Genomic DNA, 24,962 nt, shown 5'->3' with positions numbered 1-24,962 from the left:
CCCCCTTCCAATTCAGGTTGGCCAATCACCTCAGTCCACTCAGGCATTTCACTATATAAAGGCAGCATTAGAGGCGGGCTTCCTCTTTAGCTGCTTCAAAATGGCTGCCACAGAGGACACCTCCTGAGGGTAACAAACAATTTCATGTTACACAACACAGATTATATTCCTGAATGAACACTCTTTGGTTTGAAGAAAACATGTTGCTTCTCAACAGAAGGCTTTTATTTTTTTCTTCCACTGCTTCACCAGCAACTCATACAATTTTACAAATGCAGGTTGTTTGGTGATGTCTATACATGCCATTACCCACTGAGTTACAACCAATCAGCATGAGTTAACCTCGAGTCCCACTCAGCAACCCCAAGGTACATGGAGACACACAAGTACTTTGAAGGTCCAGTAAAAATACCCGGAGTGGACACAGGCCTTATCTCTGACTTCATGGGATGACTGAGTTCAGCTTTACATCAGCTGAAGAGCTTCATCATCCAGGGTGAGCTTGAAGTAGAGCCGCTGCTCCTCCTCATCAAAAACAGGTGTGTTACCCCAAAATTCCACTGTCTTCGTTCCGCCCACGCTTTCCGCTGCCGCTCGCTTCCGAACTCAAATTATACTGTACCCGCTCTACAACGGCTCCGCTCCGGTGCGGAGACCTGAGGTGCGCAAACAAGCATGCGCGGGATTTTCGAGATCTTGCGATACAGTCCGAGCAATAAACGCGGAAGTTGGATCCAAACACCCGTTGTGTGGGAGAAGCATCGAAATGAACTGTTTAATCTGCCCATCATTTGTGTTGAGAGATCAGCAGTGTTTGGATCAACAAAGTGTGACTACTTTGATAGTGGAAACTGTATTTATGGCTTAATTTTGTGCATTTAAAGTTCAACTGCCATTGATAGTTGTTAAACATTGTTAACCCTGTGCATATGAAACAAAAAACTCTTTTTGTTTATCGATTTATTGTGAAATAATGGAAGTTGTGTTTGCTCCCTTTCCTGTTGGGCGGTTGTGATTTCTGTCCATTGACTGCGGAGGTGCTCCGGCATCCGGCAAAAATAGAATCGATCCTATTTTTGCCGGATGGCGGAACGGCGGGCGGCGCACTGCGCCGCACGGCCGCAGTAGTGGAACAGCTCTGATTGACTATAACGGGACCGTTTTTGCTGCGGAGTTCGTGCCGGAGCGGAGATAGTGGAATTTTGGGGGTTAGTTTGAGATTAGGCCGCTTTATTTTTTCATTCATCTTGATGTTTTCCAGACATTCTGGGTGGAGAACCCAGGGCTGAACCAGAACTTGTTAAGTGGGATTACACAACTTCCACCTGGATAAGGTATAAAGCAATGAACTGATGAGCTTTCAGTCATTTTTCAGTTTTATTTTTGCAAACCTAATATTCTTTTAATCTACAACATGCATTTGACAAGCGGAAGTACTGTGAGGACTGTCATGGCGGCGCATGCTTGCTTGGACTGGATTTATTTTTATTTTTTTGCGCTCTGGAGAAAGTTGACAGATAATTGAGTGTGCAATAGGAAAGTGATGTAAAAATAAAATACAAGACAATTTTTAATGGAAAAAAAGCTACTTATAGGTTTAGTTTAGAATTTTTAGATTTGGTCACGCTACACAAATCATTGCTCCATTTTTGCATTTCTCCAAGTAGATGTGTGTGATCCTCCACTGCCCTTGCCTGGAGCTGTGTACGTTTCTGTGCGTCTGTATGTGCAGGTGATGGATGCGTTAGGTGAGCAGGTTAATCTGCTGCTCATGTAGATGAATTGTCCGCGGTCCACGTTACATAAAAAAAGTGCAATCCCACCCAAACGTGGATGAATTATTCCACAAGCGAAACGCTTCAGACGCACATGCGTGCACACTTTTATTATAGATGGATTATTGCAGCATCGTTCAAAAATCATGTAGCATCACCAGGTGGAGGGTACTGGAGCAGGGAATGCGCAGGAATGTGTTGGTTTTAAACCATTCTGTCTACGAATCCAGCTTTCATTCTATGTTTGTATTCTCAGATATATAAATATCTAAGAACACACACTAACACACACACACACACCCGAGGGCGCCTTTCCACTTTTGGAACCACTCAGGGCTCTGCTGACCGTTAGTGGTGTGTGTAAGAGTGTGTGTTGTTGTGTTAAACGCCGCAGGAGTAAAAACTCCAGTTCCTCTGAGTCTGACAGACATCTGTCAAGACTTTGAAGTCACTTGGCTCGGCTGTTCGGACCTGGTTCAGAGCGGGAAACCTGCCACCTGTTGAGGGACCCACATCAACTCGCTGGTTAGCTCTGTTAGTGAAGCCAAGAGGCTTTCTGGCCTTTTGGACCACCACCGCAGGCAAGTCCTGGCTCTTCTTTGTTTATGCCGGGCAGCAGCTCGTTTTCTGTGCCGGCTGATTGAAATTCGCTCCGTGGCACAGATGAAAGTGGCAAAGTCACATTATTGGAAGTTCTTCTGCACTTCTTAGGTTTGCATTAACTTATCCCTTAATGAGACTTTTTTAAAAAGTAAAGCACTTTTTAATTTAAAATATATTGTTACTAAGCAACATGTCGGATGTAATGATGTCAAAAGAAGAACTGACTAAGGATGTACAGAGAAGGGTGATTTAACCCTTTGATGCATAATGGTCACTACAGTGGACAGGTACTTAAAATTGTTATTTATTTATTTTTGCTATTAAGGACGGCTGTTGAAGACTTTATTGCATTTGAACCCCTCCATTTGTACTTCAGTAAGTCAAGCCAACATATTTCATGTTCAGAATGCACGCTGTCCACTGAGGTGGACATGTAATAAATTATTTGTAAATTAAATTTTACAAAAAATATTTAAATATGAAATTTGTTTAAGATGAATGAAAAAAAATTGTTAAAAAATCATGGTTGAAGATTTCATAATTCATGCATCAAAGGGTTAATACAACAGGTGCTGCAATATTATATTGATATTCAAAAGCTGTGTATCTAATATTTGAAAGAATTTACATGCAAACATTTTTGTATTTTCTTTTTTTGGGTGTAATTCAAATGCCAGCCGCTAATTGGCAGCAGTGTGCAATGGTATTTGTTTCCACCATTGAAATGTAAATCCCTCTATTACGTTCAGATACCTCACCTTAAACACGTTAAGTATAATTTTAGACTGTTTATTGAGTTTTCGTATAATAAATTCAGTCTAAAACAATCGCTAATATTGTCTGTCTGAATGGATCGCAATATATAGTAATATATTGTATCGTCTCCCCTGTATCGTGATACGTATCGTATCGCCATGATTTCACCAATACACATCCCGATCAGGCGCACTCCTTTTTTTAACCTGGAACTGACGAATTTGGATAATAAAACAAGAAGAAGAAGAAGAAAAGATCATTTCTATTGCGCCTCTCAAGATAAAAATCACGATGCGCTTCACAAAAACAGAAAATGTAAAATATAAAAAGAATTTAGAAAATGATAAAATATATTTTAAATGATCAAAAAATAGATAATTGTGATTAAAAATGTGAAGAAAGAGAGAGAGAGTGAATAGGAAAGAGGGAAATCAGTGGATCCTGAGGAAGGTGGAATAGGTGGGGAGAGCAGAACAAGGAGAGGGTGATGAAGGTCACACCAAAGCCAGCCTGAACAAGTGAGTTTTCAGCTGCTTTTTAAAGGAGACCACTGAGTCCACTGATCTCAGGCTCAGGGAGAGAGTTCCAGAGTCTGGGGGCCACAGCAGCAAATGATCTGTCACCTTTGGTCTACAGTAGGTAGCAACTACTAGATATTTGAGCTACTAAAATAACACACAAATGAAAAAATATAATAATCAGACCTCAGTGTTTGTGTTCCAGACCAAGGGTGGAGAATCTTTACTCAAATGGGAGCTGTTTAAAGTTCTTAAAAGATCTTTGATCCCAGCATTCCACCTTAACGTCGGTGAAGTGTAGCACACAGCCAATGGTGTGCTTCCAGCTGCTGCGAAGTGGACAGGATTTTATTTCGTGTATTTTCAGTGTCATTCATCAGCGGTTCTTCTGGATAAAAAGATGCTGTAATGTAATTTCACTTTGTCAAGCGCTAACCGTTCTGCAGCAGCAACGATGCATATCTTGTACCGGTCTGTCGTGGTGAAGAGAGAGCTGAGAGAGAGCTCTCGATTTACCGGTCGATCTACGTTCCAACCCTCACCAATGGTCACGAGCTTTGGTTAGTGACTGAAATAAATAAATCATGGATACAAGCGGCCAAAATGAGTTTTCTCCACCGGGTGGCTGCGCTCTCCCTTAGAGATAGGGTGAGAAACTCGATCATCCGAGAGGGGCTCGGAGTAGAGCTGCTGCTCCTCCACATGGTGATGAGCCAGTTGAGGTGGCTTTAAATAATTTTTGTCCAAGCCTGTTCCATGAGTTATTTTTTAACCCTTTAAGACCGGCGGGAGCGCCTGTGCTCCCATTTGCATGTCTGTGTTCAAATGCTTGTAGAACAGAAACTATATAAGATAGAACAAAAGTTTTTTTTTGCATATTAAACCAGAGGAGTTACACTTATATCTCACACACTGAACATGTCCCAGAGTGCTGCGTATTTCCGCTAGTGAGTTTGCAAATAACAACCAAAATGTGCAAATAAGCAAAGCGTTTTCATTCAGAAACGGACGCCGTGTCATTCTGATCTGCAGCTCACAGGGCTTCACACGCTAGAATAAACATCATCACGTTGTCATCGTGAACTGTCACATCATCATCACTCACCCAATCACCTGCTTTGACATCATTTTTCTGCGAATTGTAGTTCTTTGCAGTCCCAGTCTTTCGGCTTTTTCTTGCGCTTTTTCTCATTAAAACGTTTAGACAAAAAGATCCTACACACATCACACACCCACTACAAACTCCCGGCACACACACACATACCACTACGAACGTTTTGATGACTCCCGGACCCGCCAAACGGTACATTCTCCTCCAAGCAGTTGACACCATTACAGTGCTGGGTGATGTTTAAGTTTCACTTTCTGTTTCCTCACGTATAAATTCGTGCAACATTCTTTATTATTTTTATTATTATTGTTGAGAGAAAAGGAAAACTACATACTACAGGAAAATAACCTACAAATATTCAACATTATTATGTTGGACACCTGCAGATTATTATTATTTATGTTTTCGTTTTTTGTTACAGTTTATATAAATGAGTGTATGTCAGAAACTATTTTATGGAAGCACTTCAAATAAATTTGTGGTTGTTTGAAAGGATTGTGTGAAACTTTTTTCCATTGATAATTTTGAGGGATAAAGCTGTGGCATTTCTGTATGATGAAAAATGTGTGTAAAAACAAAAAACAAATTTCAATTTCTGTGTAGATAATTGCAATTTTTAGTAAAATGTTTTGTTGCTATGAACATTCTACATTTATATAATTAAAATTTAGAATGTAAGGGTTGTATTGATGTATAGAACGTTAAAATACTCCAGAAAATGGCACCACAGCATGTAAAAATTTAAATCAAAGTTCTGGCAAACTTGTTCTATGGCAGGTCTTAAAGGGTTAAATAATTCTATAGAGCTCCGGACCCCACGTGACTCTCAGTTAGTAGACGCCATATTGGCAGGAAAAAAAGGTAAACAAACACGGATCGTAAACATGAACATGAACGGGATCGGCTTGGATTTTACTTGGTCGGAGTTTATATAGTCAGAAATTAAATAGACTAAACATCTCCGACCCTTACCGTGCCCCTGGGATACGTTTTAAAAACGCCAGAAGCTGTCAGAGCGGACTTCTTACCGGACCTGGCCAGGAAACCCCTTGGGATTGTCCCGGAGGAGCTGGCCCAAGTGGCTGGGGAGAGGGAAGTCTGGGCCTATCGACTTAGGCTACTGCCCCCGCAACCTGACTCTGGATAAGCAGATGAAAATAGATGGATGGACAAGTAACAGATTTACACGTAAGAAGTTTAAGTAGAGTGCTGTGCTGTTTGAATGTATAAACTGAACGCCAAGAGAAATCACTAGTCAGATTTTTTTCCGTGAATAAAGAAATATGTCAGGCAGGAACGTCTCAGGATCTGTCTGAGATCTGTCTCGGTGAGACAGATAATAGCAATCCAAAGTGCATTTTTTACATGATGTTTACTTGTTGCTATGAGTAATGAGACAGAAAAAGCCACGCCAAAATAAGTTTAGGAAGCCCACTAAGAATCGTAATAAAAGCATTTAAAATAAATACCATACACAGTTGAGGAAACGTTGGTTTAAGTACCTGATATGAAGTGTTCGCTGCATAAGCGAAAACCTTTACTCTCAGGATCCCACAGCTTCATTTTAGCCCGGTCACTAGCGCGTTTTACTACAATCATCCAATGTTTGCGGCGCTCCGGATCTTGGGGAATCCTGTAGATGGCTCATTCCTTATGTCATCTGCATTTGTTCTGCATCCTGGGGCACAACAGGAATCTACCATATTTCCCGTTTGATTGAGTTTTCTGACAATAACAAATAGTCCAGCTGCCGGCTTCTGCCTGCCAATATGGCGCCGTTTCGATTAGAATTGTTGCATGCCGGGAGAAGTGACGTCAACTCCCGGAGCTCTATAGAAGCATGGTTGAAAAGCAATGTCTGACTTGGTTACACTTCATTAACTTTTTATTTATTATTACTTCTCTCAGATTCCAGTTATTTCTGTGACCATTGTGGGGTTTTCTTTCATTAACCATGCTGATGGTAAAATCGTGAAAACCCTGGAAACTGAGGGTAAATCAACCATATTTGCTCTTCTTTTATAGAAAGTTTCGTCAAACCTCAGATTTTTCCCTCCTAAATTTGACAGAAAACAATCTCTCTGTTAAGTCAGGCTTGGACTTTTTTCAGACTAGGAACCATGTTCAGCAGAAGGGGTTCCATGGGGACAATAAAGGTGGTACACCTCTGAGCTGTAATTTCACCAGAGAGCATGGTGTTCTGAGTCAGCCGTTCAGTGACTTCAGAACTAAATACATCCACCAAAATCAGAGAGGCAGCCGGTAAGATAAATATATAATATATTGCTGGTTGTGTACGGACTTTGCTGCTGGTTAGGCGGTTGGGCGGGAAACCTGACCTGTTTGTTTGTTTGTTTGCTTACCTAGGCGTGGCCCAAACAATTGAGTCTCTGTTGATTTGGCTGGTATAATCTTTATTTGTTGTTATTTGCCAGTTAGTAAAAGAATTACTTATCTGAAAATGTTTCAGCAAGTTGTTTGTTGCAGTTGTTTGTTCATTTTTGGGTTCTGTGATTAGTTTCAATGGAAGATGAATTATAAAAGATAATGATAAGTAGCTTATATTTTTCTAAGGGAACTATTTGATGTTTAAAACTACTGTTTAAAAAGTAATGCTAAAGGTAATTATGTAAACCCTGTAAATCTAATTTAAGGTTATATGTCTGCTTGATTGAAGGTTTTTCACCTGAGCTGACCTGAGCTGACATGCTGACATGCTGAAATAAACATAAAAGCAAAAAGTGAAGCATTGTTTCGGTCTCTGAGTGAAATCCAGTTTCTAAACTCTGTGGTGGATGTTTATCCCTCTCAAGTGGGGAAGCACAAAACAGTGCAGGACTTGACAGTGAAAAACCGGCTGGGAGTGAAAGGAAAGAACCTGACTGTGCAGAATGTCTGACTTAGAGAAGTCACTTGAGCAACTGAAGGCAGATAGAACAACAGCCAAAAGATCTTTCACTCGCCGGGTCAACAGCGTATTGAGGTCATACAAAGATATGACTGAGGAGATGCTTAAAGATACTTTTGACAAACTCACATCAGAGGCTGAGAATGTCATGGCAGCTAATGAGGATCTAGAAGCTGCTCTCCTTCTAGAGCTGGAGTTGGCCACAGTTAAGGAAGAGTCATTAACTCAACAGCAGCAAGATGATTTGGAAAAGACTGCGAATGAATGTCAGAAGAAGCTGAATGAAGTTAAAAGTCTGATCCAGAGCACTCTTTGGGAAAACTTTGGAATCATTGAAGTATCCACAGCTGTAAAAGCAGCAGAGGCAGAGTGTGAGTTCGCAGCTGACGTACAACCCGATACAAAGCAGGAGGCATATGAGTTCATCCTCAGTCACCTGAAAGATTTGATGATGACAGCAATGGAGGTTTATAGAAGGTGGAAAAGATGGATTCCTCCTGAAGAGCAGAGGGACCTGCAGAGTCACCTTCAAAAGCTTGAACTCCACATCCCTAGACTGGTTTCAAGAAAAGCAGATTTCATCCAAACGAGAACAGAAGGTCATACTGGGAGACAAAGTCTGGCAGATGCGATACCTAATTATCTTGTCCCAGCTATAAAATTAAAACCAACATCCCTTCCAAAATTTTCTGGAAACAAACGTGATTTCCATAGATGGAAAAAGGATTGGGAAGCTCTGCAGCAACAAGGAGAACCAACTGGGTCCAAAGAGGTGAAAAAGGTCCAATTACTGAGCAGCATTGAGGACAAAATTATAAGAGAACTTCGTCTCACCATGTACAACACTGCAGAAGACATCTTTCGTATGTTAGCAAACCGGTTTGGGAATGAAACGTCCATTGCTATTGAAATAGTCGAAGAATTACAAAGATTGCCAGCTGTTAAAAGTCATCAACCAAGGAAAATTGTGGAATTAATTCAAACTGTAGAGAAAGCACTCCAAGACTTGAATGACCTTGGAAATACAGGTGCTATAAGAAATCCTCTTGTAACTAAGTCCATAGAGAGCAAACTTCCAGAAGTGCTTAAAAAAGAGTGGCTAGTCTATGCAGCAGACAACAGTGTGGTTCCAGATAAACGGTTTGACAGTCTTTTGGCCTTTCTCAAGGGCCAAGAAAGCATATATGAGCAGTTGGAGCAACTGCAAGATGAAGAGCCGGCCAGAAAGGACATCAGACCCGATCTGAAATACACCCGGGCAAGGTCAACCAACAGTTACAAGCCAGGTTGTGTGGTTTGCGGCGACGGAGGCCATAAAAGAAAACTTTACTTCTGCAAGCAATTCCGTACATTAAAGCTGTCAGAAAGACAAGCTGCAATAAGTAAATTAGGAGCATGCAGAAGATGTCTGGAAGTCCATGATAACAGCCAATACTGCAAGCCAGACTACTTATGCAGAAACCAGAGTTGCAAGGATGGAAGAACCCCTGATCATCATTACTATCTGTGCCCTAAAACTGAGGTAAAGAAAAATGATGTGGGTCAAAGGGGGAGAGGAGAGCATACAGTGAAAGATGAAAGCATGAAGAACTACACATGTGAGCAAGAAGAGTTCCTGAAAAAACTTTCACCTGATCTTGCGAAACAATGCAGAGATGTATTTTCAAATACTGCATCTAGAGCTCTCAGTACTTTGAAAGACCAATCGAACCTCTTAACGAGGAGTGGGTTGCAAGAATTGCCAGTGATCATGATGCTCCTTGAAGTTACAGCTAATGCTGGGCAAAAAATCGGTGCACTCATTGATCTAGCATCAGATACAAATTACATAACCCACAAGGCCGCAGAGAAGCTAAATCTCAGAGGTGAGGAAATCACACTCGTGGTTCACGGAGTTGGAGGCATGAAGACTCAAGTGGAGACAAAACGATACCTCCTAAAGATCAGGGTGAAAACCCCCAAAGGCAGTTTCAAATCTCATCAAATGATATGTTATGGACTTAAGAGCATAGCAGATATTCTCGAGCATGTATCCCCAGAGCGACTGAAGAAGTTCTTCCCAGATGTGCCACTAGAAGAGTTTGTGAGACCGAAGGAAATAAATCTGCTCATCAGCCACAGAGAAGGTCAACTTGCACCACAGAGGGTAAAAGCTGTCGGGGACCTTGTGCTGTGGGACGGCCCTCTGGGAAAGGTGGTTGGTGGAGCACACCCTGAATTGTTTGAGGAGTGTGTTTTCTCCGCCCACATGTCAAAGACCCATTTCGCTAGGTCAATGAGGACTGCTGCTCTTCGATATGAAGAATTAAATACATCCATGACAAAACATGCATCAAGCAGTCAAGATACAGCCCTTCATAAAACCAACACATCAGCTACAAGCAAGTATTTCTTGGACTGGTGGAGATGGGACAGTATTGGAGCTGCTTGCGAGCCAAAATGTGGGGGATGCCGCTGTGGGAACTGCCAACCAGGCGGCAAAGAAATGACTTTGGCTGAGGAAAGAGAACTAGAAGTCATAAGGGGAGGTCTCACTTACATCATGAAGGACAGCCATAGCAAGGAACCTCACTGGCATGCCAAATATCCTTGGATTGAGGATCCGACCTCTTTACCAAATAACAAAAAAGGAGTCCAAGCTACATTCTTTAGGACCGAAAAACAGCTTGACAAAGAACCTGAATGGAAAGTTGCATATGCTGCCCAACTTCATGAGATGATTGACCGGGGAGCAGCAGTACGGTTATCAACAGATGCACTCTCAAACTGGAATGGGCCAGTCTGGTATGTAAGCCACCTCATATCTTTAAACCCACACTCTGTGACAACACCAGTGAGAGTGGTGTGGAACAGTAGTCAGAGATTTGAAGGTGTAAGCTTAAATGAACTTCTCATGAAAGGCCCAGATGTCCTTAACCAAATCCGTGCTGTTCTCCTCCGATTCAGGGACGGGAAATATGCTGCCCTTGGTGATGTAAGGAAGATGTATAATTCTGTCTGGTTGGAAGACAGAGAAATGCATCTTCACAGATTTCTGTGGCGAGAATCAGAAGAGGAAACTCTTGGAGAATATGCAGTCACAAGAGTAAACATGGGGGACAAGCCAGCAGGGTGCATTGCCCAAGTAGCAATGCGTGAAACTGCAAAACTCCCAGCTTTTGCTCATTTGAAAGAGGAGCAGGAAGTTATTCAGCACGACAGCTATGTTGATGATATCCTCACATCACACAAAAGCCTTGACCAACTTAAAGTTATCACAACAAACGTGAAACTTATCTTAAAGGCAGGAGGCTTTGAACTTAAACCTTGGATCTTTTCGGGGCAAAATGGCAGGACAGACCATAAAGAGAACAAAGAAAAATCAGAGACAAATGCTCTTATTCTCCCAAACCAGATGAGTGATGATGAAAACAAAGCACTTGGACTAGGTTACGCGGTAGAAGAAGATAAACTATATGTCATGACTGCAATAAATTTTTCTAAAAGAAAGCGAAAGATACGACTTGGACAAGACCTCCTGCAAGAACAGATCAGAACCCAAACACCAAACCCTTTAACACGAAGGGTTCTCCTTAGTCAACTATCGGGGCTGTATGACCCTGTTGGCCTTGTGACTCCCGCAAAGCAAAAAGGAGCTATGTTGGTGAGAAGAGCATTCCAGCAAGTCAAAGATGGTTCAAACCACCTTGTGAAAGAGACATGGGACGTACCACTTACTGAAGAACTCAGGGAAGACGCAATAAAGATCTTTGAAGAGTATGCCCAACTGGGTAGAATCAAATTTCCCAGGGCTTTAACCCCATTGTCAGTCTGCAATGATCCTGTTGCTATCACATTCTCTGACGGGAGTGAACAGACCTACGGAGCAGTGATGTACCTGAGGTGGAGTTCAGAAGAAGGCCCAATCATTAGGTTGGTGGAATCAAAGGCCAAGTTAACACCTTTGGATCAGAAGGGTGATGTCATCAAAGCAGAGGTATGTGGAGCAGTATTTGCGTCACGGCTGAAAACATTCTTTGAGCTTCATAGCAGGATCAAGGCTGAAAGATGGTACCATTTTGTTGATAGTCAGACAGTCCTCGGGGCAATACAGCGAGAAAGTTATGGTTTCCAAACTTTCTTCGCCAACAGAATTGGAGAAATTCAAGGCAGCACAAAAATTCAAGACTGGTGGTGGATTCCTGGCTCCCTAAATATCGCAGACTTGATCACAAGAGGAGCCAAGCCCCATGACCTGGATGAAGGGTCTGAATGGCAGGAAGGCCCTGCATTTTTGAGATTGCCAATACATGAATGGCCAATCAAATCTGCCAAAGAACTTGCATCTACTGCTAGAGACAGCATCACTAAACTACAAAAGAAAGCATTTGTTGCTGTTCTAACGAGAAGTGGAAAGCAAGTGGGGTCAACACAGGATCAAAGCAAAATCCAGTCAGACCTGAGAAGGTCTCCTCATCGGTTTTCAGTCCAAAACCTCATAAACCTTAGACAGTTCAGCAATCTGGTCGGATTGGTCAAGACCATTGCATGTGTCTGGAGGGCTGCAAAAAGGTTCTTAAGATCAAAACCAGGTGTGGATCAGTCAAAGTGGGAGGCGGTTCCTTTGAAAGGAATTATTTCTGTGGCCGAACGACAGGATGCTTTAAGAGATATTTTCCTTGCTGCACAACAAGGCATGGCAATCCCAAGTACCACTATGGACAGGTTGGTTGTTTACAGAGACCAGACCTCTGGATTGCTCATTTGTGGTGGAAGGGTCCAGTCCTTTAACAATGATCAACTTGGAGTTCCCATCCTGCCTTATGATGCTTGGGTTTCTACCTTGCTAGCCCGTGAAGCTCACAACAAGGCCCATGATGGAGTGGCTGGGACCCTGTTAAGGATGAGGAAAAAAGCATGGGTTGTGAGAGGAAGAAGACTTGCCCAAAAGATTGTCGATGGTTGCATAACCTGCAGGAAGGCAAAAGCGAGAGCCTGTCAACAAGTAATGGGAGATCTGCCAACAGAAAGAAGTGGGCCAGCAGCGCCTTTTGAGTTCACCTCCATCGACCTCTTTGGCCCTTACCAAGTAAGAGATGACATTAAGAGAAGAGTCTCAATGAAGGTCTGGGGTGTTGTATTCTGTTGCATGGCTAGTCGTGCCATTCATGTTGACATTGCAAACAGTCTGTCATCTGAAAGTTTCCTCATGACTTATCAGAGATTCACTGCGATTAGAGGGCACCCGAAGAAAATCTGGTCCGATCCTGGAACTAACTTCATCGGGGCAAGACCTGTTCTGAAAGAACTTTACCAGTTCCTGGACAGTATAAATAAAACCGGTCTGGAGGAATATGCAGCCAAAAAGGAGACTGAGTGGGTGTGGAAAATTCTTCCTGCTGATTCGCCACATCGAAATGGAGCTGCAGAAGCTGCTGTACGAGTTGTTAAAAGAGCTCTTCAAGGTATTGGCAAAGACTCCTCTCTCAGTTACAGCGAGTTCCAAACAACCCTACAAATTGCAGCAAATCTGACAAATGAGCGTCCAATTGGTGCAAGGACACAAAGCCGAGAGGATTGCATTGAGTACATAACACCCAACTCTCTACTCCTCGGCCGAGCATCGGAGAGTGGGGATTGTAAAACCTTCAACTTTCCCACCTATCCCTACAGTCGACTTAGGAAAATGCAAGACATCGTGACACAGTTTTGGAGGAATTGGAGTCAGCTTGCTGGTCCTAACCTCTTTGTGAGAAGCAAGTGGCACACTTTCCATAGGAATGTTGCAGTTGGGGATATTGTCTGGCTAAGTGACCAGAATGCATTAAAAGGTCACTTCAAGCTTGGAAGAGTCGTTGGAGTAAATCCAGACAGTAAAGGCATTGTAAGGGACGCCCAAGTGCAGGTCTCTCCTAGCTATTGCACCCCCATCATAAAGCATGTGAAACGAGGACAAACTCAAGGGAGAGGAAAGGATTTCCAACCCGTCGTCCTACACAGAGATGTCCGAAGGCTCATCGTCCTGTTACCAGTTGAAGAGCAAACGGAACATTAAATTGAAAAGAAGAATCAACAAACTGACGATCCTCCCATGGATATTACGGAAGGATCGAGTGGGAGGTGTTAAGTCAGGCTTGGACTTTTTTCAGACTAGGAACCATGTTCAGCAGAAGGGGTTCCATGGGGACAATAAAGGTGGTACACCTCTGAGCTGTAATTTCACCAGAGAGCATGGTGTTCTGAGTCAGCCGTTCAGTGACTTCAGAACTAAATACATCCACCAAAATCAGAGAGGCAGCCGGTAAGATAAATATATAATATATTGCTGGTTGTGTACGGACTTTGCTGCTGGTTAGGCGGTTGGGCGGGAAACCTGACCTGTTTGTTTGTTTGTTTGCTTACCTAGGCGTGGCCCAAACAATTGAGTCTCTGTTGATTTGGCTGGTATAATCTTTATTTGTTGTTATTTGCCAGTTAGTAAAAGAATTACTTATCTGAAAATGTTTCAGCAAGTTGTTTGTTGCAGTTGTTTGTTCATTTTTGGGTTCTGTGATTAGTTTCAATGGAAGATGAATTATAAAAGATAATGATAAGTAGCTTATATTTTTCTAAGGGAACTATTTGATGTTTAAAACTACTGTTTAAAAAGTAATGCTAAAGGTAATTATGTAAACCCTGTAAATCTAATTTAAGGTTATATGTCTGCTTGATTGAAGGTTTTTCACCTGAGCTGACCTGAGCTGACATGCTGACATGCTGAAATAAACATAAAAGCAAAAAGTGAAGCATTGTTTCGGTCTCTGAGTGAAATCCAGTTTCTAAACTCTGTGGTGGATGTTTATCCCTCTCAAGTGGGGAAGCACAAAACAGTGCAGGACTTGACACTCTCCGTATGCCGATGCTGCTTTTTTCACGACTGGAGGAAAATAATTATGTGCATTTAAGTGAGACGAGCGACTTTAAAGGATTCTCTCTCTAATCTGAGCATGTTGTAAAACTGATGTAAGAAACTTTATGAAATATTGAAGCTGCTTGTTTTCACATCTTGAGAGGACGCCAGAAACGAATGCGCCAAAAATGAATTATCGTATCAAACGCTGTACGCGTAACACACACCTGAAGCCCATAAGCTCTTGGTGATGCAGGGAGAAGAAAGTAAAGTCATTAAAGCTTCTACTTGTTTTACTTATTAATGCATTCCTCATCCTCTTTTTCTCCTTCTCCCATCCGTCCATGCTTTTTGACTTTCCAGTCATTTTCCCTTGAATTTCTCATAGTCTTCATTCCCTTCTAGCTGCCTTCATTTATCTGCTGCTTGATTTTTCATCTTTTTTACTGCCTCTCCCAGTGCCAGAAGTCCTCAGGCCATCCTAGGGCATTTTTCACTCGGCGTGTTTGCCTGCGACTCACATTCTGCAGTAATTCAGTATCGAATCTTTGAATAATACTGATCCAAAACGGCTGTAAGAAGTGTGGAAAACGAGAAGGGAACAGGAAAAATCAATGCGGCTAACAGTGTTAAATCTACAGGGCAAAACGTTAGAAAATTGAATATTAATGATGTGAGAATTTAGCTACACCTGGTATGGATGTTTCATGGTTCATTTTGTCATTAACGCCAAGGTGAGATGAGTATTTATTTTTATTTGGAGGATGGATGTATGAACCCAGTTCATAACCTTTTATTTTCCTCTGGAATATTGGAAACATTCCTTTTCTTGGGGGTCAGTTGGAATTCCAACACATCTAGAAGTCTCATTCTCCTGGTTTCTTCAGCACAAAGTTTATCATATCAGTGAACTAACTTGATTGGATTGTAGAGAATATGTGGAGAAAAGGAACTCCTTTCAAACCCCAGATCTCCTCCAATCCGATGACTTTTTGACTCTGCACCTTCAGCACTTCCACAGACTACCTACAGCATAGTTACCCTCCAGCTCTGAAGCTGTTTCTCCCCTCAGACTTTCATTTTTAAAGAACTTGAACAAATTCTTGACTTTTCTGTTTTAGTTTGGGCTGTCTGTGATTGTGGAAGAGAAATTGATTTTAGTTGTGTGTTTGCTTGGAACTTGGGTTTATTTAATCATAACTTATGGGAGTTTCTTAGAGAGCAAGTCACCTCCAAATAAACAATATTTTTCTGATAAATAATATAAATGAGTGTCTAATCGTGTGTTAGACACGTGTAGTCAATAATTTGGCACTTTAGTGCGTCTTAGTTCAAATTTAAAACTTCTGCCTAAAACTATCCGTGTTGCGCCCTCTTCAGGTTAAACCTCTGTACTGCATTAGAATTTAAATCTGCCATCGCTATTGGCTAAGAGGTACACTATGACGTTAGTTGGTACCGTATGATGTCACATTGTTGTCAAAAGCCTGTGCATTTTTTCGCGGCTCCGCCCTCTCTATCTGCCATGTTACAGCATTTCTTGCATTTTTCAAACAGGAAGTGGAAGTGGAGTAAAGCCTGGGGCACACCGAAGGCGGACATGTTGGGCCCGCGACTTAGAGAAGTCAAGTGATCACACAGGATGCGCTACGCCGCCCCGCTGAGCGCTTCTTGGAAAGCTGCGTGATAGTTGCAAAATCACGCAGGACTTTATATTTGTTATGTTTATACGTGATCAGACTTGCCGTCGTGTTTTGTGAGACTAATTCATTAACAGTGAGTAAGTACGCTATTTATTAAAATATTTTAAGATGAATAGTACTTTAAAGTTATCTAACTGCGGCTGGGTTTGTGACGCAAAGCTGTTCTGCATCGTAATGTCAGTTGTAAAGTACTCCACCGTGTCGTAAAGAGCCTCAGCGCCACTTGAGATGGAACCGGCGCCTATCTTCAGCGCCTTGGCGCGGCACTTCTGAGTCACGGTGCGACATGTCCACCTCCGGTGTGCCTCAGGCATAAGACTCTGGTACGGGGTGACTTTCCCTTTAATAATTTAGCTTACATGACAGTAATAAATCATTTAGTGCACTTTCTGTGGGTGTTAATGTCATTCAACTTCATTTAAACCACAGGTCGGGAATCCTGGTACCTCGAGGGCCGCTATCCTGCATGCTTTAGTTGTTACCCTGCTTCAACTCACCTGAGTTTAAAGCTGTTTTAATAGCACAAATATTTTTCCTATAAAACATTTGCACAGGTATGACTTGTTTTCTTGGAATTGGGCAATGATCACAGCCGTCTACTGAGAGTAAAAGACGTTATGCGGAAGATGCCATTATTCTGAGAAGAAAACGGATCAATAGCATCAAACGTCCTTTTCCCCTCTATCTTTTAAAGCTTGTTCTTTGTGTTGACATGTTGTAATCGATCTCTGGAGCCTGTAAAGAGGATTAATGTGAGCGTTAGTAACTGCCCAGGGCAGGAACCACGCAGTGCCATAGTGAACCCGTGTCTCAGACGCTGATTTTAGTTCATGGTTTTGTTTTTGCGTTTACTGCGAGGGTCACATTTTCACCACACAGCTGCATCAGTCAGCGGCGTCTTTGATGCATGGAGGCCAGTAACTCCTGGTTATCTGTATGGAGCAGGCGTTTTCACTGCTAGACGCACACGCTTCAGAAAGAAAAGGGTTGTTTGTTTTTAAATGCTGTTTTATTCCTAGCTCATTTATGTAAACACCGACCATTGTTAAAGGCGGTGATGGACATTTTCTTCCCTGACTGCATGAAGATGAATTTAAATTTTAGTCATTCTTCTTAAAACAAAAACATTTACCACACAACATGCCAGAGTGATTTGTTCTGTTTGCGATAATTTACTGCGAGCACTTCATCCAGTAATAATACTGTACGCTACTGGTAACCTTTTAATAGAGTTTTTATGACTAAGTACTTCAAATGTCCCAAGTAATGACTAAATTCTCTTCACTGGTCACCATCAGGGATGTCCCGATCACGTGATCGGATCGGGCCGATTTTTTTTTTTCATATTTTTCAGTGATCTGAGATCCGCAATTATAAATGACGAGTCTTGCCGATCTTCCGAAATACGCTATGAGCACGTTACCATATGCTACTTCCAGGAAAAAAAACTCACGTAGAGGGCTTCTTTTCTTGTGTGATGGTCTCACCCTGTTTACGGTCTGTCAGTGGATGGTTTTCGAAAAGAAGTCAGCCAAATGCATGATGAATCAAGCAGCGATTTACATTTTTTTAAGATGTCTGGGGCACATACCAAATTCCTCTCTCTTGTCGGCTCGCGTGAGTTTAAATCCTTCCAGGGAAAACTCAGTCTGTTGTGAACTTGTTATGTAATCCACCTCTTTGTAAAAAAGCATCATGCTCAATAGTGCAGCAGTAGCCAGGTCAGCGCATAGCTCGTCCATTTCCCATAATCACGAAGGGTGGATGGTTTATATCTCCATTTTCTCTCCAGAGCGTAATTCTGGAGCAGAACCCACGTTTCCTGTGAAGAAGTGAGCTGCAGTAGAGCTAGCATTAGCTGCACCCACCTTAATGGCATTAAAATACGCACAAAATACACAAAGAATAAAAAGAGCAACAAAGCGAGAGTAAGTTAGCATTTCCTTGTGAACGGGGTTGGCGTTATAAATTCCCCTGCCACTCTGTGTTTACTCAAAAGTAGAGGGCACAGACATATGTACGTAGATACCCCGTGAGCTAGCGTTGCCTATTAGAGCTGCCGTAATGACCGGCCACCATTTTAGATGGGTCTCCATTCGCCCCAGTGCATTCATTTCTACTGAGAAAGGCGCTTACCCCACTAAAACACACGTTATCAAGCTTTTTCATAAAATCAGACACAAAGTATGGCATGATCATTAAAATATAAATATTATTAAACAAAATATGGTGACAATGCTGTTATGCTCTCCAGAGCCCAATGTGGCATCTACATATTCATGTCTATGGTGGAGGGCAATATTGATATCACCTTTCTTTATTATACTGTACCAAGTTAGTCTGTTGCATTTTACTTTTGTTCAAAACATTAAACTGAAGCTGACCTATAATCTCTGTGAGATTTTGATTTCATGGGATTTACAACAATAATGGTAATGCCTAAAATGCTGATCGGGACATCCCTAGTTACCATGAATATATTACATTAGTGGTTTTGCATGGTATTTACCAAGTGTGGCTAGTAGGGATGAGCCGGATACTCTTTTCAGACGAGTATCCGGTACGGATAAAGCATTTTTGACGAGTATGAGCATGACACGAGTACAACTCGTAAATATCTATAATCGTGCTGAAGGAAAATCCTCATTGGGTAACTGACTGTCTTCAGGCTCTGTGATTGGCCAGTCACATAGAGCGCCCGCCCTTCCCTACACACAAAACTCTCTAGCCGGCCGGGAGCTCAGTCCGTCCTGCTCATCCACGCACACACGCAGACAGTAACGGATCTCGCTGTGATTGCTTCACTGTTGCTCACGTTTCTTCAGTTTTCCCTAGGTTTTCTTCAGCTCGCCTCTTTTTCGGTTGAATATTTAAAGTTACTTTTTTCGTAATTTACATGGTACATTTGACAAGACAGAGCTGACGTGCTGCATCAGTCACTACCTCCGCTCCGGTCGGGTTATTTATTTTTTTTAACTCCCTCTCTCTCCCTCTCTATCTCTCTCAGACACACACACCTCAATCCACATTGTTTTGTTTAACTTTGTGTGTGGCAAAATGCCAAGAACGTTAAGAAAAAAATCAGTTTAATCAAATTAAAATAAAAAAATATATACATAAAGTTGTGTCTGGTTCTAGCATTTCATATTTCCTAGTTCCTACTGCATGAGTTCAGATGTATTAATCCATGCACTTAAATGTTAATGTTCTGATTTTATTGAAACACTTTTTCTGTAATAGTTTCTTTACTATTGTGATCAAAAATATTTAATCTAAATTCTGAGGCTGCTCTGTAAATAGTTTTCAAATAAACAATACATATAGCAACTTCTGATCAATCCATATCAATTTCAGACTTAAAATAATATATTGATGTAAACCACACCCATTTCTGGTTAAACCACGCCCACTTCCGGGTTATGCCACGCCCATTCCGAGTACAGATACAGATAATTTAGTTGGTTGAACAGATACAGATACTGGTGTACTCGCTCATCCCTAGTGGCTAGCCTAAAATCCCGGTTCGGTGCGTATTTTGGCTTTAATGTTCTGGTGAGGGAACAAAGTGAAAAATAAAGCCTTTTCTGTGGTAAATTCTCCTACAAATTATTTTTGCGTGACAAAAAATGTATAACATAAAAAATAAATAAAAGTGAAATACAGATGAAGTGTTTTCTGTTTAGGAAACCAACACCTATGATTTGGCTTTAACTACACTTGAAACAACACAGAATAAATTTTATGTTTCTCCCTTTTGTTGTACCCTTGTTAATGTTAATCTAACTGCAGCCACCCTCTCGCTAGAGGTAGTGGTAGCTCACATTACAGCTTTTAGTTTTAACTTCTGTTTAGCGTCATCGTGGTTGCTAAACAGGACACATGCTTGATGTAAAATGGTCCAATCTTAGTCATTCACTTCAATTTTTCTGGTCAATTAAGTGCCTGGTGCCTGGTACCAACAACAGCCTACGTGGACTGTTAGGTCAGGTCTTCGAAGGATGCAAGCCCCTGAATTTGGACACAGCTGCTTGTGTTGGTTGCTAATTGCTTATGTGATTAAACATCCGTGTGGGAAATTGGTACACATTCTGTGCCAATTGCAGCTGTCTGTACAGAAAAATTTAAATCCAAATACAAGTATGGTTACACCCCTAATATCTAAGTGAATTGACTGTAAATTGGAGAATTTCACTGTCACTAAACACATCACAAGCACAATAAAACATTTAAAAACAAATAAATAAGAAAATAAAAACCTTCCATAAAGATGAAAAAATGTCAAAATACACTGCCTGGCCAAAAAAGTTGCCACATAAATAAAAGGTCACACACAATATTTTGTTGGACTGCCTTCAGCTTTGATTACAGCACACATTCACCATGGCATTTCGATAAGCTTCTGAAAAGTCACAAGTTTTATTTCCATCCAGTGTTGCATTAATGTTTAACCAAGATCTTGCATTGATGATGGTAGAGTCTGACCGCTGCACAAAGCCTTCTCCAGCACATCCCAACAATTCTCAATGGGGTTAATGTCTGGACTCTGTGGTGGCCAGTCCATGTGTGAAAATTACGTCTAATACTCCCTGAATCACTCGTTCACTATTTGAGCCCGATGAATCCTGGTGTTGTCATCTTGGAATATGCCCGTGTCATCATGGAGGAAAAGATCCATTGATGGAATAACCTGACCATTCAGGATAGTCAGGTAGTCAGCTGACCTCATTCTTGGAGCACATCCTGTTGCTGAACCTAGACCTGACCAACTGACGCAACCCCAGATCATAGCACTGCCCCCACAGGCTTGTACAGTAGGCACTTGGCATGATGGGTGCTAGGGATGTCCTGATAGAACTTTTTCACTTCCAATATGATACTGATATTGCAGCCTTCAGTATTGGCCGATACCGATATCAATCTGATAAAAAATCAGCACAAATCATACATGCTTTAACTCATTTCGTAGTGTGGAATATATGAAAGGCTTGATCAAGTGATATTACTCAGTTAGAGAACAAGAGCCAGTACCATTAAGTATGAAAAAAAGAAAAAAAAATTTTTAGCCATTGGTTGCAAAAATGTGAACCTCAATGGACTGCTTGTATCGGAGATTTTTGATGCCGTCCGATACACTCGTTTTAGGCCTATATCGAATTACTTCCGATATCGATATCAGAACGGGACATCCCTAATGGGTGCATCACTTCATCTGCCTCTCTTCTTACCCTGATGCACCATCACTCTGGAACAGGGTCCATCTGGACTCATCAGACCAGTTTTTAAAAATGCGTTGGACAGTTCTTAACCCAGTTTCAGTCGTTTCTGCATCTCCTTAGATGTTTTCTCTGCTTGATGCATGCCATTGATCTGACCCTTCTCAAACAGACTCACATGCTTTTGAATAATAATAAAAAAACATTTAAGCTAGCTTGCTTTCCAGATTTGCCATTGTATCTTTCACCCTCCCTCCTTCAGGCAGAATATTGAACAGCCTGAACAACGAGGCTGGAAATATTCACCCGCCTAAGCATCAAATTAGTTCTACCATGCTTCTAACATGCTTTGGATCGACAACAAATGAATCTGAAAATTGCATCTATATTTCTCATTATGAATAACCTTTGTACCGCCGGAACGGTGAAGACGTCAAACAGAATCATTACCTTTAGTCATTAATGTTTAGAAAATGGTAGAATTGATGTGTTAGGGTTATAAGTTATTGAAAAATACCATAAAAATCTATCAAAAATCCCACGTACCATTATTTTGTTGTAATAACTTTAATGGTGGTGATTATGTATGGGTGCATAAAAAAAGTATGTTCTGGAATTATCAGAAGGAAGAAGTTTAATTTACACTAAAGATTTTAATATTTACTCTAAATCATGCAGACTGTCAAACTGTCACAATGACGCCATTTACAGAAGCACGTGCGCTGTCTTACCTTTCCTGTGCTGTCAATAAGTTGCCCTTAGGATATTTGTTACACTTTATGAGAATCTCTGTGAAATTCCTTCTATTTATTCTCCCTGTTTCCTTTCTTTAAATCCAATTCCTGCTCATTACTGATGTTGATCAGTTTGCTGTTGGTAACGCTGCTTAATAACTTCCCCAGGCTGCTGCTCGCACATCTACCTCAGTAATTATTCAGGTTCAATTGTCTCCACACTTTTCAAATGGGAATATAAACCCTTGACGCCAGATGTTCTGAGCTTCACTGAATAATGTGAGTATAGCAGCTTCCCTTCAGCTGTTTGTAAATAGCTCATTAAATTATCCCACAACCTCCCTCAGTTTACGGCTTGTTCACGCTCAGAGTTGCTGTTTTTAGATTCATGCAAAAAAATATTTGAACGTAGAACCAGAAAGTGAATTCTTTATTTGCAAATAGTTCCATATTGACAGTTATTAACTTCTAATTGTTTTATAATCTTCAATAAAATATGGCTTCAGGTTTCAAGAACAAATATGCATGATGTGATTATTCACAGAATTGTCAGCACCCTCATTGACCAGGCTGCAGACACATTCTGCATGCCTGAATGTTTCTGGCTTTAATTTTACACCACTTCAGCTAAAATTGGTACTGATACTTTACCCCCCGACTCCCCAAAACATATGCACACCCCTGCTGTTAGAGCTTGTCCTTGTACTCACAAGGTGAAAGACTGTGGCCACTGCCGGTGGTCCTTTCTGTGTTGAGTTGCATGCTATGACTTAGCATGCATTTAGCATGCTAAGCTAACTGTTTGCTTGCAGTTCTTATCAGAATAGTTAGCATTTTTCCCCAAAATAGACAAACACGTGTAGGAACTTGAAATTCCTTGCTGCTGTTTCTTCATTAAAGGGAGACTAGGCAGTTTTAGCTTGCTTTTATCACCCCCTAGTGCTATATCTTATCTCCTCGCTGTGCATTCATCTTTATGACACCTTTATCTAACTGCTGAAATGTCTCCTTAGCCTTCATTAGTTTCTACAGGTGCAGTTCATCACTAAATCAAACAAATCAGCTGTGTTCGTGATCTAAAACATGCAGGAAATGTGCTGGAAGCAGATTGCAGGGCTGGCATGTCAGCTGTACTTCACTAAGTCCAACAGCGGTGGGGGTCTGAGTGACTTTGCATTAGCTATGTAAAAAGTCATTTTACATTCTGGCAAAAAAAAATAATAATAATAATAATAAAATTAAATTAAAATACAAAAACATTAGCATTCCATGCCTTTAATGATTATTTTAAAGTTTAAAATAATCATTAAAGGCATGGAACTACACTTCCTCTAATGCCAAAGGTAAACTACCGTAATAAACGTAGTGAGCGCTCTCTGCCATAAAACAACCTAGAGTGCCAGCACCAGATAAGAAAATTTCTTTACTTATCAACTCACTGTGTATGGCTTGTCTTTGCTTGTTATCTAGAAACTTCTGGTGCTTATCTGTACCTGGCAACAACTCACAGAACAGCAGTGAGAAAGGAACTTTATTCTTTAGAAAAATAGACAGCAGTTCCTAAATTTGACCACAAGATGTCACTCTTACTTCATTCTTACATATTGCATCTTTAAATCAACTAAACACAAGCATCTCATTTTATTTTTTGTAAGTGTGATTTATTTAAATGCTGGAAAATTCTAAGTTTGGAAGTTTTATTTAACTTTTTCAGAATAAAAATCTCATTATCTTTTTATGCTCTTATTTTATTATTCAAGGTATGACGTCTTCTCAAATGATATTTCTTTTTGATTGCAGTGCACAGAGTGAATGGATGCAGAGTTTGAACTGAATACTTATGAGACGGTTGATGGCAGATGGGGAAAGAAATTGTGAGAGCATGACAAAGAAAACAGCGTAATTGTACGCGTTTTCCATTTTAAACGATCAACTTTACAGTTCCACAAGGTCGCTGAGACTTTGATAGAGCTTTGAAGGACTTGCTTTCACTGAATTGTGCAGTTTTAGATCACAGAGCTGAAAGTTTGTTTCAGAGAGGACAAATTAATTTGGCTCAGCGGATTTATTAGTGTAGCGGAGTTGGCAGCAGGGCGAGATTGGCTCTCAAACTGAGCATTTATTACTCATGTGCTTTGTGTCTCCGCTTTTCTAAGTAGTTGCAAATATATTAACTGTTTTCTCTTTCTGTGATATTCCACAGGGTGTCCGCGGGGTTTTAAAAAGTATTAAAAAGTGATAAATAAAAATAGTCCAATTTGTCAGGACTCAGGTATCTCCCGGCTGACGTTCGGACCACAACTCCCGACATGCTCCTCATGGGGAGCTCCCAGCGTGCTCCTCGCGGGGATTCCCTCCACGTCACAGCCAAGCAAGGCTATATATGGAAGACGCCGGTACCGGCTTCTCATCTCAGTCATCGTTTCTTCCTCACAGAGATACGACCGGAGAAATAATAAAACTGTTAAACGTCTCACCTTGTTCGTCTCCTTCATCCAGTCTGATCAGCCCGACAGGATGACTGAGATCCAAGTAGATCCGACGGAGATCGATCGTCTCCGCCACGAGAACGTGCAGCTGCGTTCCATGGTAGATCAGCTCAACACCAAGGTGAACTCCTTGTCCGACCACACCCTGCGTCTATCCACGGCTCTCACGGCTCTCCAACAACAAGCAAACGATCAGCAGCAACAGATCGCGGCACTCCAGCATCCAACCCGCTCTGCTCCTAGGGAGGAGCCCCACTTCAGCCTGCCGGAGAGGTGGAACGGAG

General features: G+C 41.4%; 1 protein-coding gene across 1 annotated transcript; it reads left to right on the top strand.

Moving 5' to 3' along the window:
• Window positions 1-4: 4 nt before the first annotated feature.
• On the top strand, window positions 5-23,457 carry LOC139064262 (uncharacterized). Its single transcript, XM_070547456.1, has 2 exons — window positions 5-496; window positions 1,262-23,457. Exon 2 carries the CDS (start codon window positions 7,655-7,657, stop codon window positions 13,703-13,705), a length of 6,051 nt encoding a protein of 2,016 aa, XP_070403557.1. The 5' UTR covers window positions 5-496; window positions 1,262-7,654; the 3' UTR covers window positions 13,706-23,457.
• Window positions 23,458-24,962: the final 1,505 nt, after the last annotated feature.

The sequence above is a fragment of the Nothobranchius furzeri genome, chromosome 19, assembly GCF_043380555.1.
Source record: "Nothobranchius furzeri strain GRZ-AD chromosome 19, NfurGRZ-RIMD1, whole genome shotgun sequence".
NCBI classification, from domain to species: domain Eukaryota; kingdom Metazoa; phylum Chordata; class Actinopteri; order Cyprinodontiformes; family Nothobranchiidae; genus Nothobranchius; species Nothobranchius furzeri.
The sequence above is the reverse complement of the archived record's forward strand: the minus strand, read 5'-3'. Positions and strand labels throughout refer to the sequence as shown.